Source organism: Physeter macrocephalus, chromosome 20 (genome assembly GCF_002837175.3).
Source record: "Physeter macrocephalus isolate SW-GA chromosome 20, ASM283717v5, whole genome shotgun sequence".
In the NCBI taxonomy this organism is placed as follows: domain Eukaryota; kingdom Metazoa; phylum Chordata; class Mammalia; order Artiodactyla; family Physeteridae; genus Physeter; species Physeter macrocephalus.
Window position 1 is genome coordinate 7,662,876 of NC_041233.1, and position 17,076 is coordinate 7,679,951.

General features: G+C 36.3%; 1 protein-coding gene across 1 annotated transcript in view; it reads left to right on the forward strand.

Moving 5' to 3' along the window:
- Positions 1-17,076, forward strand: part of RYR2 (ryanodine receptor 2) — a 564,826-nt gene that overhangs the window by 86,720 nt on the left and 461,030 nt on the right. Inside the window, exon 4 of the mRNA XM_055081210.1 lies at positions 14,617-14,633. Within this exon, the coding sequence (XP_054937185.1) occupies positions 14,617-14,633 (17 nt within the window). The remainder of the gene's footprint in view (positions 1-14,616; positions 14,634-17,076) is intronic.

Consider the following 17,076-nt stretch of genomic DNA (forward strand, 5'->3'; position numbering starts at 1 on the left):
TGGGCCTCTCACTGTTGTGGCCTCTACCGTTGTGGAGCAGAGGCTCCAGACGCACAGGCTCAGCGGCCATGGCTCATGGGCCTAGCCGCTCTGTGGCACTTGGGATCTTCCCGGACCGGGGCACGAACCCGCGTCCCCTGCATTGGCAGGCGGACTCTCAACCACTGTGCCACCAGGGAAGCCCCCATACTGTCTTGATTACTGTAGCTTTGTAATATAATCTGAAGTCAGGGAGCCTGAGTCCTCCAGCTCCATTTTTCTTTCTCAAGATTGCTTTGGTTATTCGGGGTCTTTTATGTTTCCATACAAATGTGAAATTTTATGTTCTAGTTCTCTGAAAACTGCCACTGGTAGTTTGATAGGGATTGCACTGAATCTGTAGATTGCTTTGGGTAGTATAGTCATTTTTACAATGTTGATTCTTCCAATCCAAGAACATGGTATATCTCTCCATCTGTTTGTATCATCTTTAATTGCTTTCATCAGTGTCTTATAGTTTCCTGTGTACAGGTCTTTTGTCTCCTTAGGAAGGTTTATTCCTGGGTATTTTATTCTTTTTGTTGCAGTGCTAAATGGGAGTGTTTCCTTAATTTCTCTTTCAGATTTTTCATCATTAGTGTATAGGAATGCAAGAGACTTCTCTGCATTACTTTTTTATCCTGCTACTTTAACAAATTCATTGATTAGCTCTAGTAGTTTTCTGGTAGCCTCCTTAGGATTCTCTATGTATAGTGTCATGTCATCTGCAAACAGTGACAGCTTTACTTCTTCTTTTCCAATTTGGATTCCTGTTATTTCTTTTCTTCTCTGATTGCTGTTGCTGAAAGTTCCAAGACTATGTTGAATAAGAGTGGTGAGAGTGGGCACCCTTGTCTTGTTCCTGATTTTAGAGGAAATGGTTTCAGTTTTTCACCATTGAGAACGATGTTGGCTGTGGGTTTGTCATATATGACCTTTATTATGTTGAGGTAAGTTCCCTCTGTGCCTACTTTCTGGAGGGTTTTAATCATAAATGGGGGTTGAATTTTGTCAAAAACTTTTTTGCATCTATTGAGATGATCATATGGTTTTTTTCCTTCAGTTTGTTAATATGGTGTATCACATTGATTTGTGTATATTGAAGAATCCTTGCATTCCTGGGATAAACCCTGCTTGATCATGGTATCTGATCGTTTTAATGCGCTGTTTGATTCTGTTTGCTAGTATTTTGTTGAGGATTTTTGTATCTGTGTTCATCAGTGGAAATGGTCTGTAGTTTTCTTTTTTTGTGACATCTTTGTCTGGTTTTGGTATCAGGGTGATGGTGGCCTCGTAGAATGAGTTTGCGAGTGTTCCTCCTTCTGCTATATTTTGGAAGAGTTTGAGAAGGATAGGTGTTACCTCTTTTGTAAATGTTTGATAGAATTCTTCTGTGAAGCCATCTGGTTCTGAGCTTGTTTGTTTGTTGGAAGATTTTTAATCACAGTTTCAATTTCAGTGCTTGTGATTGGTCTGTTTATATTTTCTGTTTATATTTTCTGTTTCTTCCTGAAGGTTGTGCTTTTCTAAAAATTTGTCCATTTCTTCCAGGTTGTCCATTTTATTGGCATATATTTGCTTGTAGTAATCCCTCATGATTCTTTGTGTCTCTGCAGGGTCAGTTACATCTCCTTTTTCATTTCTAATTCTGTTTATTTGAGTTTTCTCCCTCTTTTTCTTGATGGGGCTGGCTAGTGGTTTATCAATTTTGTGTATCTTCTCAAAGAACCAGTGTTTAGTTTTATTGATCTTTACTATTATTTCCTTCATTTCTTTTTCATCTCTGATCTGATCTTTATGATTTCTTTCCTTCCGCTAACTTTGGGATTTTTTTTGTTTTTCTTTCTCTGAGCACTTTAGGTGTAAGGTTAGGTTGTTTATTTGAGGTGTTTCTTGTTTCTTAAGGTAGGATTGTATTGCTATAAACTTCCCTCTTAGAACTGCTTTTGCTTCATCCCATAGGTTTTGGGTCATCGTTTTTTCATTGTCATTTGTTTCTGGGTATTTTTTGATTTCCTCTTTGATTTCTTCAGTGATCTCTTGGTTATTTAGTAGTATATTGTTTATGGAAATTTAAAAAATTTACCAAGGCTTGATATGTGACCCCAGATATGATCTATCCTGGAGAATGTTCCATGAGCACTTGAGAAGAAAGTGTATTCTGTTGTTTTTGGATGGAATGTCCTATAAATATCAATTAAGTCCATCTTGTCTAATGTGTCATTTAAAGCTTGTGTTTCCTTATTGATTTTCATTTTGGATGATCTGTCCATTGGTGATAGTGGAGTATTAAAGTTTCCTACTATTATTGTTTTACTGTTGATTTTCCCTTTTATGGCTGTTAGCATTTGCCTTATGTATTGAGGTGCTCCTATGTTGGATGCGTAAGTATTTACAATTGTTATATCTTCTTCTTGGATTGATCCCTTGATCATTAGGTAGTGTCCTTGTTTGTGTCTTGTAATAGTCTTTATTTTAAAGTCTATTTTGTCTGATATAAGAATTGCTACTCCAGCTTTCTTTTGGTTTCCATTTGTATCCATTCAGCCAGTCTGTGTCTTTTGGTTGGAGCGTTTAATCCATTTACATTTAAGGTAATTATGGATATATATGTTCCTATTACCATAATTATTTGGGTTTGTTATTGAGGTCTTAATTGTTTTGGGTTTGTTATGTAGGTCTCTTCCTTCTCTTGTGTTTCCTGCCTAGAGAAGTTCCTTTAGCATTTGTTGTAAAGCTGGTTTGGTGGAGCTGAATTCTCTTAACTTTTGCTTGTCCCTGAAGGTTTTAATGTTTCCATCAAATCTGAATGAGATCCTTGCTAGGTAGAGTAATCTTGGTTGTAGGTTTTTCCCTTTCATCACTTTAAATATGTCCTGCCACTCCCTTTTGGCTTGCAGAGTTTCTGCTGAAAGATCAGCTGTTAACCTTATGGGGATTCCCTTGTATGTTAATTGTCACTTTTCCCTTGTTGCTTTTAATATTTTTTCTTTGTATTTAATTTTTGTAGTTTGATTAATATTTGTGTTGGCGTGTTTCTCCTTGGATTTATCCTTTATGAGACTCTCTGAGCTTCCTGGACTTAAGATTGAATATTTACTTTCCCATATTAGGGAAGTTTTCCACTATAATCTCTTCACATATTTTCTCAAACCCTTGTTTTTCCTCTTCTTCTGGGACCCCTATAATTCGAATGTCAGTGTGTTTAATGTACCAGAGGTCTCTGAGACTGTCCTCAATTCCTTTCATTCTTTTTTCTTTATTTTGCTCTGCAGTAGTTATTTCCACTATTGTTCTTCCAGGTCACTTATCTGTTCTCCTGCCTCAGTTATTCTGCTATCTATTCCTTCTAGAAAAATTGAGATTTCATTTATTGTGTTGTTCATCATTGTTTGTTTGCTCTTTAGTTCTTCTATGTCCTTGTTAAATGTTTCTTTATTATCTCCATTGTATTTCCAACATTTTGGATCTTCTTTACTATCATTACTCTGAATTCTTTTTCAGGTGGACAGCCTATTTCCTGTTCATTTGTTTGGGGTGGTGGGTTTTTACCTTTCTCCTTCATCTGCTGCATATTTCTCTATCTTCCCGTTTTGCTTAACTTACTGTGTTTGGGGTCTCCTTTTTTCAGGCTGCAGGTTCATAGTTACTGTTGTTTTTGGTGTCTGACCCCAGTGGGTAAGGTTGGTTCCCCTGGGTCATGTAGGCTTCCTGGTGGAGGGGACTGGTGCCTGTGTTCTGGTGGGTGGGGCTGGATCTTGTCTTTCTGGTGGGCCAGGCTGCGTCTGGTGGCGTGTTTGCAGTGTCTGTGGACTTAGTATGATTTTAGGCAGCCTCTCTGCTAATGGGTCGGGTTGTGTTCCTGTCTTGCTAGTTTGGCATGGTGCATCCAGCACTGGAGCTTGCTGGCAGTTGTGTGTAGCTGGGTCTTAACATTGAGATGGAGATCTCTGGGAGAGTTCTTGCCGATTGATATTATGTGGGGCTGGGAGGTTTGTGCTCGTCCAATGTCCTGAACTCAGCTCTCCCACCTCAGAGGCTCAGGCCTGACGCAAGGCTGGAGCACCAAGAGCCTGTCAGCCACATGGTTTAGATTAAAGAATTTTCAACACAGGTCTTTCCAACTCTAGATCCCAGATCTTGACATTGGTGGAGGCACTGCGTGGGGCATCCTGTGGGCGGTGGCGGGCTGGCAGGCAGGTGCAAGATGAGGAAATTTTGGTTCCATAGGCAGGGCTTCAAACCCACCACGCGAGAAGCTCAAAGAAGAGCTCTTCTCCTTCCACCTCTTTTTTTTTGTTTTGTTTTGCATGTGGATGTCCAGTTGTTCCAGCGTCATTTGGTGAAAAGACTCTTCGTTTTTCCAATGAATTACCTTGTACCTTAGTCACAGATCAATTGATTTTATTTGTGTGAGTCCATTTCTGCGCTATCTGTTCTTTTCTATTGATCTATCTGGCTGTTCTTTCACTAGTACCACACTGTTTTGACTAATGTAGCTTTATAGTAAGTCTTGACATTGGGTACTGTTGATCCTCTTACTTTATTCAACTCCTTCAGTGTTGTGTTGGCTTTTCTGGGTCTTTTGCTTCCCATATAAACTTTAGAATTAGTTTTTCAGTATCTACAAAATAAGTTGCTGGTATTTTGATTAGGATTGCACTGAATTGTTAAAATCATTATATCCGTCATTTCACCCATTACTTTTTTTTTTTTTTTTTTTTTTTTTGGTGGTATGCGGGCCTCTCACTGTTGTGGCCTCTCCCGTTGCAGAGCACAGGCTCCGGACGCACAGGCTCAGCGGCCATGGCTCACAGGCCCAGCTGCCCCGCGGCATGTGGGATCCTCCCAGACCAGGGCACGAACCCGCGTCCCCTGCATCGGCAGGCGGACTCTCAACCACTGCGCTCCCAGGGAAGCCTCCCCATTACTTTATTATAGTAAATGGATGTGGAATTTATTTGAGTTTATTATTATATGGAGTTTATTATTATTCATAGTAGAGCCATCCAAAGTTTAAGATGTGTGTTTAACTTGATTTCTTTTCCCCAATGGCTAAGAAAAACTCCCATCATTTTTCATAACCGATGATTTCCTTCCTTATTTATTGTGATGTCTTTTTTTGTCATACATTAAGTTTGTACATTCTCAGATGGGTTATGCTAAGCTAAATATTCTGGGCTTCCCTGGTGGCTCAGTGGTTGAGAATCTGCCTGCCAGTGCAGGGGACACGGGTTCGAGCCCTGGTCTGGGAAGATCCCATATGCCGTGGAACAACTGAGCCTGTGAGCCACAGCTACTGAGCCTGCACGTCTGGAGCCTGTGCTCCGCAACAAGAGAGGCCGCAACAGTGAGAGGCCCGCGCACCGCGAAGAAGAGTGGCCCCTGCTCGCCGCAGCTAGAGAAAGCCCTCGCACAGAAATGAAGACCCAACACAGCCAAATAAATAAATAAATTTCTAAGCTAAATATTCTGTCTATACACATGTCTGTCTATTACTGTGCCGAAACAGCACTGATTTAATCACTGTATTTTAGGAATGTTTTAATGTTTAATTGGGCTAGTTCTACCTTATTTCTTTTCTTTTTTCCCTCACTGATTGTTCATACTCTTCTTAAATATTTATTTTCCCTAATGAATTTACTTGTGGTATTTAATTGAACTTAGTAATTCTGGCAAGAGCCTACGTGAACAGAATACTGTATTATTTGCTTAGGACCCATCCACTTGAGTTTGTTAGCATTAAACTTTATGTGCTAGCCATTTTAATATATTATGTGCTTGAAAATGGAAGTATTGGTAGTTTTGAATGTGTGTGTACGTTCCTAAGGCTTTAGACAAATTCAGAAAGCAATTTAAATAGTACTACAGGAACTTTTCCTATTCTAAAAGAGGAATAATTTAGGAAGCAGTAGATCTTAGTCCTCTATTACCCATTTTAAATTTTAAAAGAAAAAATTTAAACTTCCCAGTGAAAATTCTAAATATTTTCCTTTAGTTGAATGCAGTAGTGTGGGAGATTGCCAAGTTTACACTGTTGTGTAAATCTGCATCATTGTTTGACATTATTTGACAAATTCAAAAAAATATTCTGTCTGATCAATACAAAAATCAGAATAAAGACAGGAAATTGGGCTAAATTATAATTCAGTGAATTATTTAATGTACTTGGTGACTTCATTTGCTTAATTAAATTTATGGTGAGTTTTTTTTCCCAAACTGATGGCAGAAAGGACTTTGTGGTCTCGTGTCATTTAAGAACAAGGTGGCATCAGTGATGAATTCTACCAAACATTTAAAGGAGAATTAATACCAATTATTCTCAAACTCTTCCAAAAAGCAGAGGAGGAGGGACACTCGAAAACGTATTCACCAAGGCCAGCATTACCCTGAAACCAAAACCAGACAAGAATACCACAAGAAAAGAAAATTAGAGGCCAATATCCCTGATGAATATAGATGAGAAAATTCTCAACAAAATACTAGGAAGCTGAGTTCAACAATACATTAAAAGGATCAATACTGTGATCAACAGGGATTTATTCCAGGGATGCAGGGATGGTTTATCATCCACAAATTAGTGAATGTGATGCACCCCTTTAACAAAATGAAGGGTAAAAATCATGACCATCTCAACAGGTGCAGAAAGATCATTTGACAGAATTCAACATCCATTTATGATTGAAAAATTCTCCACAAAGTGGGTGTACAGGGAGCATACCTCAACTTAATAAAGGCCATATGTGACAGGCCCACAGCTAAAATTATACTCAGCAGTACAAAGCTGAACGCTTTTCCTCTAAGATCAGGAACAAGACAAGGATGCCCATTTTTTCCACATCTATTTAACATAGTATTGGAAGTCCTAACCAGAGCAATTAGCCAAGAGAAAGCAATAAAAGGTATCAAATTGGAAAGAAAGAAGTAAAACTGTTACTCCTTGCAGGTAATGTGATGTAATGTATAGAAAACCACACAAAAAACTACCAAAAACCAAAACACTGTTGGAACTAATAAACGAATTCAGTAACTGTGCAGGATAAGAATATCAATATACAAAAATTTGTTGCATTTCTCTATGCTAATAGCAAACTATCAGAAAGAGAAATTAAAGAAACAATGCCATTTACAAGTGCATTAAAAAGAATAAAATACCGATGAATAAATTTAACCAAAGTGGTGAAAGACCTTTACACTGAGTACTATAAGACATTGGTGAAAGAAATTGAATGAGACACAAATGAATGGAAAGATATTTTGTGCTCATAAGATAGTAATCAAAACAGTATGGTGTCTGCATAAAAAAGACATATAGATCAGTGGAACAGAACGGAGAGCCCAGAAATAAACCCATGCATAGATGGTCAGTTGATTTATGACAGAGGTGCCAGCGTATACAATGAGAAAGGACAGTCTCTTCAAAATATGGTGCTGAGAAAATTGGACCGCGAGTGAAAATGGACCACTGTCTTATACCATACACAAAAGTCAACTCAAAATGGATTAAATACTTGAAACATCGGAGGTAAGCTCCTTGACATCAATCTTGGCAAAGATTTTTTGGATTTGACACCAAAAGCAAAGGCAACAGAAGCAAAAATCAACAAGTGGGACTACATCAAACTAAAAAGCTTTTACACAGCAAAGGAAATATCAACAAAATGAAAAGACCACGCATGGAATGGGAGAAAATTGCATCTGTGATAAGGGGTTAATATCCAAAATATATAAAGAACCCATACAACTCACTTAAAAAAAATCTGATTAAAATGGGCAGAGAATCTGAATAGATATTTTCCTAAAGACTTACAGAGGCCAAAATGTGCTTAAAATGGGGCTCAGGATCTCTAACCATTAGGGAAATGCAAATCGTAACCTCAGTGAAATATAATTGTACACCTTTTATATGACTGTAATAAAAAAATCCAAGAGATAACGAGTGTTGGCAAGGATGTGGAGAGAAGAGAATCCTTGTGCTGTGTTGTTAGGGATGTAAATTCATGCAGCCACTACAGAAAACAGTATGGAGGGTCCTCAAAAAACTAAAATTGAACTATCATATGATCCAGCATTTCCACTTCCATCTATTTATCCAAAGGACTGATTTGGAAAGATATATGCCCCCCCATATTTATCACAGCATTATTTTCAATAGCCAAGATGTGGAAGCAACCTAAGTGTATATCAGTGGAGAATGGGTAAAAAAATGTGGTATATGCATACAATGGAATATTATACAGCCATAAAAAGGAATAAATCTTACCATTTTTGACAACATGGATGGACCTTGAAGGGATCATGCTAAGTGAGACAAGTGAAACAGAGTAAGACAAATACTATATAATTTCACTTTTTTGTGGAATCTGAAAAACAAACAAACTGAACTTATAGTTACAGAGAACAGATTGGTGGTTGCAGAGGCAGGGTGTAGGAGAGGCAAAATGGGTGAAGGTGGTCAAAAGATACAGTCTTCCAGTTATGAAATTAATAAGCCCTGGGTATATAATATACAGCATGATTACTGTAGTTAATATCACTGTATTGTATATTTGAAAGTTACTAAGATAGTAGATCTTAAAAGTTCTCATCACAAAAAAAATTGAAAGTATGTGTGGTTATGGATGTTAACTTGACTTATTGTAATGATCATTTCACAATATATGGAAAATATCAAATCATTCATCTAATATAAAGTTATATGTCAATTATATCTCAGTTTTAAAATATTAAAAAAGATTAAGTGCTGACTATTAAAACAAGAAGCATTACCACAAAGAAGTACAGGCCCAGATGGCTTCTCTGGTCAATTCCAGGAAACATTTGAGAAAGCAATAATAGCAATCTTAACCTCTTGCAGAATCCTTCTCAAATAATTTTATGATGTCAACATAACCGTGTCCTAAAACATGAGAAAGGCCCTGCCAGAAAAAATGTTATACACTAATATTCGTCAAGATCATAGATGCAGAAATCCTCTACAAAATACTAGCAAACCAAATTTATGGATATATAAAATCGATAGCATATTATAACTAAGGTGGGATTCAACAGTAGTTAATGTATTCATGAAAGTGATTAATGTCTATCTCCATATTAAAAGACATAAAGAGAAAGATTACATATTTTGATACTTTTAAAACATTTAAAAAATAATTTATTGTAAATTTGTAATGTAGGGAACTCTTTAATCTGATAGATGCTATCTATAAAATGGAAAACCAGTGAAATATTGAATTATTTTAGTGTAATATTAAATAAAGGGGTGAAGGTGGGCACTATTAGAATTAAAAAGTGAATTTAGTAAAGTTAGAACTCAGTATAAATTGTCAGTTACATTTCTATATATTAGCAAAAAGCAAACATAAAATAAAAATTTCTAAGTGAGTCTACTTATATTGGTATAATACAACATCATGTACCTAGGAATAATTCTAATGAAAGATATATAAACCTTTCCATAGAAAATCAAAAAGCATTTTGAAGGAAATTAAAGGTGACCTAAAAAAAAGAGGGATATACAGTGTTGGAAGCCTGAATATTATAAAGATGGCAGCTCTTTCCAAATTGATCTGTCAGTCAATGCAATACCAGTCAAGATCCCGGCAGGTTTTCTTTTTCTGTGCATAAAAATTTATGTCTATTCTGAACATTATAGGAACTAGAGAGGGTCAGTATTAACAAACATGATATTGAAGAAAAGAACAAAGTTGGGGCCTTTGGCTACCAGATAACAAAACTTATTTTGATGGAACAGTGGTTAGGATAGTATGGTATTAGCACAGGCATAGAAAAATAGGCCAAAATAGAAGAGAGTTCATGAGTTCATAAATACCTCCACATATTTGTAACTTGATTTATGACGGAGGTGGCAATGCAGTACAGTGGAGGCAAGGATTATCTTTTTGTAAATGGTGCAAGGTCAACTGAACAGCTGAATGAGGGGGAAAATGAATCTGAATTCCCTCCCTAGCACCATATACCCAGAATACCAATACCAAACAGATTGAGGTCTCAGGTAAGAGTTAAGATAATATATTTTCTCAGAAATAATGTAGGAGGATCTTTTCAGGACAAAAAGCACCAGCAATGAAGGAAAGGATGGAGAAATTGTTCCAAAACTAAGACTATCTGTCATCAGAGTTACCATTAAGAAATGGAAAAGACAGGACACAGACTGGGAGAGAATACTTGAAAAATATAAACAATTCTGGGAAATCAGTACAAACAAAAATAGACAACCTAATAGTAAAAAATGGGTAAAAGACTTGAACAAATACTTCTTAACCGCAGATATATTCAAAATATCCAAAGCATACAGAAAAATGCTTCATCACAGTAGGCTTCAGAGAAATACAGATGAAAACTGTGATGAGGGGCTTCCCTGGTGGCGCAGTGGTTGAGAGTCCGCCTGCCGATGCAGGGAACATGGGTTCGTGCCCCGGTCCGGGAAGATCCCACATGACGCGGAGCGGCTGGGCCCGTGAGCCATGGCCGCTGAGCCTGCGGGTCCGGAGCCTGTGCTCCGCAACGGGAGAGGCCGCAACAGTGAGAGGCTCGCGTACCGCAAAAAAACAACAACAACAACAGCAACAAAAAAAACTGTGATGAGCTATTACTACACACCCACCAGAAGATCTAAAATTTAAAGGACTAGAAGTATTGGCAAGATGTGAAGCAAGTGAAACTCATACACTCCTGATGAGTTAAATGTTTACCACTGCTTTAGAAATCTCTTCGGCAGTATCTACTATAGCTAAATATTTATAAATCCATGACCAAGAAATTCCACTCCTGGTATATACCCAATAGATATATATTCCTATATTCACCAAAAGATATGTACAAGAATATTCACCGTAGAATTACTTGTAATAGCCCTAAGCAGGAAACAACCCAAATGTTCAACTGCTGAATGGATAAATTGTGACATATTCATACCATGGAATTTGATAAGCAGGGAAAATGAATTAATTACTACTACATGTGACAGTGTAATGATGAATCTTACAAACCTAATGTCAGCTAAAGGAGGTAGATAAAAAGAGAACATAGTCTATATTTCCAAATTAGAAAAGTAATTAATGGTGATAGAATAATAGTTAACTTTGGAGAGAGTATGAAGACAGCTTCTAGGTTGTAGGTTCTGTCCTATTTTTAGATCTGGGTGATGATTACATGGGTTTGTTTATTAGTACAATTTTGTGAAGCTATATACTCACGATTTATATATTTTTCTGAATTTGTCTTTATTAAAAATGTGAGCCCTCCAAATCATAGTTTTACTTTTAGAAAATTGAAACAACTTCATTATATTTCGAATGCTGGAACACAGTGTGCAAATTTTTCAAGTTTTACCCCCTAATCTTAATAATAAACAATATGTGTGGTGGAGAATTACTTATAGGGTAGAGTAGATTTTGTTTTTCACTTTTCTCTAATTTATTATTTTTAAAACCTTAGCAGGGTAATGGATTGTAGGTATGTATTAAATATTTCAATTACTTTTTTTATGTTATGCCTTGATATTAAAAACTTTCTATTTGATGTTTTATTGTTGTGTCATAATTATCTAGAAATTTATCTATGTGGAAAAACCGGACACGCTATTTGAATAACTGAAACTAAATAACATGTTCGATATCATAAGAATCTCTAGGTTCATTTTACATTCTCTTATCTTGACGTTAACACATTGTATTAGGTCGCACTTACCATAAGAAATAGGCTGGTGAATAATTCCAAATTAAATAGAGACTAAAAATGTGAAACAAAAGAGAAAAAAGATGATGTATCTTGTTTTTGGCATACATAGCAGAGCTTAGGAGAGTGGGGATTTGAAGTTAAAGACCCAATTTCAAGATCAAGCTCTATCCTTTTTTTCCAACAACTTTGTTTTTGTTGTTGAGGAAAGTGTATAACACATTTACATGTCATTTGTTTCCTCATGTATAAAATGCAGTCAGTATGATTACATGTAAAGTGTTCAGCTCAAAGCCTGGCACATAGTAACTTCTTACTACATGACCTATAGATTTAATAATAATAACATTCTTTACCTTAAACAGTAAAATAAGCAACTTGGAAGAAGCCACCAAACTCATTTTTATAGGTATGGAATAGTTCATGTTTTGTGCCCTAATTCATAATTTCTATATTAATTAAATATATTTAAAATTATTAAAATATACTAATTAAATGTACATATTAAAATAGGAATAAAAAATGGAGATGTCATATGAATGTTCCACCTTTCATATGATATAATTTACAATTAATTACTTTTGTATTATGTTGTTAACTTCTGTCCTCTCTGCTTAGTCAAGTTGCTATTTAAATGACTGTTTTGTTTTCCTTAATGGAAATTGTGTTTTTATTTGAAAATAAGTTTGCTCATTTGTTGGTCTTAAAATATTTAATGCAGTTTCCTACAGATGGTAAAATGTTTGTTTTCTCTAGATTAATGGAATCAGTATGTTTTTTAAAAATCCCACATACTTGGATAAAAAATTATTGGAATAAGTACTCATTTGTCTTACATGCTTTATGGATTTGGTAACTGTTTAAACTATAAAATTGGTCAAGTTCATTGTGAGCTTTATATTTCCCTTCCTTGATTAGCTTCATATATATCATTCTCTTCTTCACTGTTTGTAGGCATTTAATTAAATAATTCTTGTTAACATTCATAAGAGATGTGTCATGAAATTGCTCTGCATAGCTTATGCATAATTACATCTTTATTGTACTTTATCAGTCTTTTAACTCTGTGGACCATTTGTCTTGTCTTCTGTGTTTAGCTGAAAATTCACCCCCAGCACATGCTGTTGCTAAACCTTTCTTTGGGTATTTGGTTACTGAGTCTGTTATATTATTGCTAATTCTTGCTGCTTACAAAAGTTTCACTTTTGTAATATAGATCATTAAAGAGCTTCTGTTACTAATACTAGGAACTGTTACTCTTGATTACAATTTCTCTTTCTCCTAGGAAGATCCCACAACACTTTATCTTTGCACTGATGCAAGTGTGTGTGTGTATGTGTGTGTGTGGGTATGTTGAACATTTTGATGTGAAAATAATGATGGGATAATAGAATGTCTTTGTTAATCATTGAAAAAGCATGGCATATCCTGGTTTCCTGATAAACATGAAAGGGAAATCATTTCACATTTCCTTAAGTTATCTTTCATGGAAGAGAATAAATATAAGAATTTGTCCTTTTAAAGGTAGAAAAGTGAATAATTATATTATACTGGACATGACTAAATTGTTTCCCTGTGCCCCAGGGTCTAAAGAAATAGGTTCATCACTTTAAGAGGTTCAGGCTTAAAATGAGGACTTGAGCTTTGGGTAACAGCTAAATATCTTGAAAACTTAGAGTGAAAACCAGGGCTTTCCATTCATTAAAGTGTTCTTTCTTAAATAACAATGTGTTTGTAAATTCAGAGGTTGGGGGTAGGCTTAGAAGAGATTTTTCTGAAGACTAAATAAATTATTGACGAAGCCAAAATGCTCTGTTGTAAGTAATCTGTTGAATCTATTGAATCTCACTGGGCCTTCAAAACAATCCCACCTGTGTATTTAGGTGGATATTTTTATATCACTTTATAGCATTTAAAAAGTAATCACAATGTATATGCATCTAATGCACATTTCCTTCTTGAAGCTTGCTAATAAGGAGGGGAGATTCTTAGTTATGGCGAAGTAGCATGAGCTTTGGACCTGATGAATGAATTTTCTAAAGAAAAAAATTTGCAAGTAAATGTAAATGCGTGAAGAGTCTGAAGCAAACCTCAAGTTTCACTGATCCTCAATCATATGTGCTAAAGAAGGGAGGTTGGTTATGGAAACTTATCTTTGAGAGAGAGTATATCCCTCAGTGTTGAGATTTTTAAATTCTGATTGATTTGCTAGGAATCTTAGGGCCGTGTAGACGCAGTCGTTGTTGACATATGGCTTTTTATTTGTTCTTTTTTACACTTTGGATATAATTATATTCACTTAATTTTTAAAGAGTCATATAACGGTTATGAGACTAACATGCATTCATTAATAAATACATTTTAAACAATACTTGGATTCTGATGCAGTTTCAGAATTATTTGACAAAGCATGCCTTTTGTTATACTGTGAACATTTATATAATGTTAGAAAGATTAGGCTAAGAGAAATTTTACTTCTATTTCATCAGAGATTTATAGTTAGATGCTGTATTTCTAAACTGATCTTTTTCGTTAAATACATTTTTATAGTTAGAGGAGAATAGTGGTTCCTAAATCAAAGGCCTGTAGGTTTGAGAATTAGGTAAATGTTCACGTTTGCTTTTGAATATATTAGATTATTGTTATTTCATGTACCTGGTACATATTCAGCCTAATGCCTTTTGAAGTTCTGATTACTAAATTAATTGAAATCATTTGTTTGTTTGAGGAGATTAAATGTTATTAATTAAAAGTTTGGATACTGTTTCATATCCTTCAGAATTGGAAGTAGGTTTTGGTGCAGGGACCACATTTCAATTTATTTAAATGACAGTAATTAAAACCTTGCTAGCTACTTGTTTGCCTGTTACTATTTTGGCTTTTTCTTTCCACAGAAAGTTGACGTGAAAAAATGGGTATGTGTTTCCACGTATTTACAAAGAGATCGTGATATGAATTGGGTGCATGTTTGCTGTTGCCTCTAATCTTTTTGTTTTGCTTCCTAGTGTGGCTGGTTCTATGAGTATTCAAAATAACTGCTCTCTTATAATCAACATATATTTTACCAGTCTCCAGTTAGAACTTTTATAAGTTTCTAGTTTTCTTCTTCTGAAATGGAATCTATTAAAATATTCTCTATCCCTGGAACATTATAGTCTCTATGTAATCGGCTTTATCGTTATGATAGGCTTCCGGTCAATGAGAAGGCTTTTATTATTAATATTGTGTATCTTTTACCGAAAAATCTTGACTGTTTAATCTTAGAATCCTACTGCTTAGTTCTCATATTTTTCCATGTGCTGTAGAAAAAGGCTTTACACATTCATACAATCTTAAAAAGTGAAGGTGAACGAGAAAATATCACGAAGAAAGTTAACAGTTGCAGGATTCCGGAGGCTAATTTGGAGACCAACAGTGTGACAAAGTGTCTGATGTGGCCAAATTATGTTAACTATTCTTGGTCTCAGTTTCTTCAACTATTGAGAGGGAGGGAGGGAGGGAGGGAGGGAGACAGAGGGAAAGGGAAAGATCCTTCCAATTCTGAACTCCTTGTAATTCTGAATGGAAATTAGAGTTTCACCGACAATGATATTCCTGATCCACTTTGTGTGCAAAACAGTGAGGCCCTTTGCTGTGGTGTTGTTTTGTTCTTATTTGCCCTGTGACTTAATATGATGAATCAGCTAATACTGGCTTACTTGATGGCTTCATTTTACTTTCATTATTTTCCCTCATTCTGGGATGCAGTTCCCCTGAGGCAGCATCTTGAGACTTTTGCTGTCTTTTCAGTAGCCTTTACTTGTGTTTCCCAAACAATTGCCCTATTTCCTAAACTTCTTTCGGCCCTTTATACTTAAAGAAAGTTTTGTTTATTAAATTTACCATTTCCATGATGATGATACCCATGTATGGATTTTTGAGAACTACTACTTCTATGTTATAACTCTGGAAATAATTTTATTTTTTATTTTATTTTATTTTTTTTTTGCGGTACGCGGGCCTCTCACTGTCGCGGCCTCTCCCTTTGCGGATCACAGGCTCCGGATGCGCAGGCTCAGCGGCCATGGCTCACGGGCCCAGCCGCTCCGCGGCACGTGGGATCTTCCCGGACCGGGGCACGAACCCGCGTCCCCCGCATCGGCAGGCGTCTTCTCAATCACTGCGCCACCAGGGAAGCCCTGGAAATAATTTTAATTCATCATCTGTTTCTTCATAGCTAAGCTATTATTAATTTTGTTCAACTCTTTCTTTTTGAAATTTCCTCTCTTCTCTGCCTCTAGTTAAAATTCTGATCCGAATTCTTGTCTTGGGAACGGAAACCTGTTTCTAAGAACATGTGTTTCACCTTTCTGTGCTCCTTCCCCAAGATTAGCCATCCTCAAAGAAGTCCCTGTCTCATCTTTTTATCCCTTCACTTCCGTTCCAGTATTCCTGTGCTGTATCCAAATCAGTAGTTCTTGAGCCAGCCACTCAAGACACTAATTCCTTTGGAAATAGAATATTTAAATGAATAAACCCCCTTTCTACCACTGTCTAGAAGTATCCCCATTCTTTCCTCTGCATTTGGTTGCTTTTTTGAAGTGCCTTGCTATGTGGATTTTTTCCCTCTCATTTTCATAGGGATTTCTCATCTCAAAATTTATTCTTAGTAGGTTTATTTGCAAACCTTTACCTTAAAGATTGCTTTCTAGTTCTGAGAAAGTACTGGAGATAACATTGAGCTGACAGTCATGCAGTTTAGCTCTGTGACTCACTTCATAACCTTTGTCGTCTATTTGTGGGCATTCGTCTCGTCTCCTTGTTTATAGGATTAGAATCTGGGCTAGCCCTTTCTGGTTCTAAAGTATTACTGTTATGTTAATGATAAGACATATCACTGCTGAAATGTACCTTCATTGAGATATAATGAAAATATCCAGCTGGATTTGCTCTAGGTAACTGATAATCACTCTATGTATAGGTCTCAGTAAATTTTAGATTTGAGCTGTTTCTTTCTTTGAAGACCCGTATAGGTCAAATCTTATGCACTTGCCATAGGGAGCTTGGAAGTCTACTGTCACAGGTAGAATTTGTTACCTTTTTCTGTTACTTGAAGGGTAACAGAAAACAGTTTAATCCCCTGCCTACCTACCTGCTCTGGGGGCTCATTCTCCTGTGTGCCCTGGGTTAAATTAGGACAGGTTCTATGTTTTCTCATAGACAATGAAACACCCCTCCAGCCATTTCAAGTCACACAAGTCTCATTTCAGTAATTAAACTTCCCAGTCCTGTGTAGTGGAGCACTCTTGATGTTAATTCTAGTTAAGGGTCTGGGACAGCTCAGGCCTCTCCCGGCAGGAGCCTGGAGGGGGTGGGGGG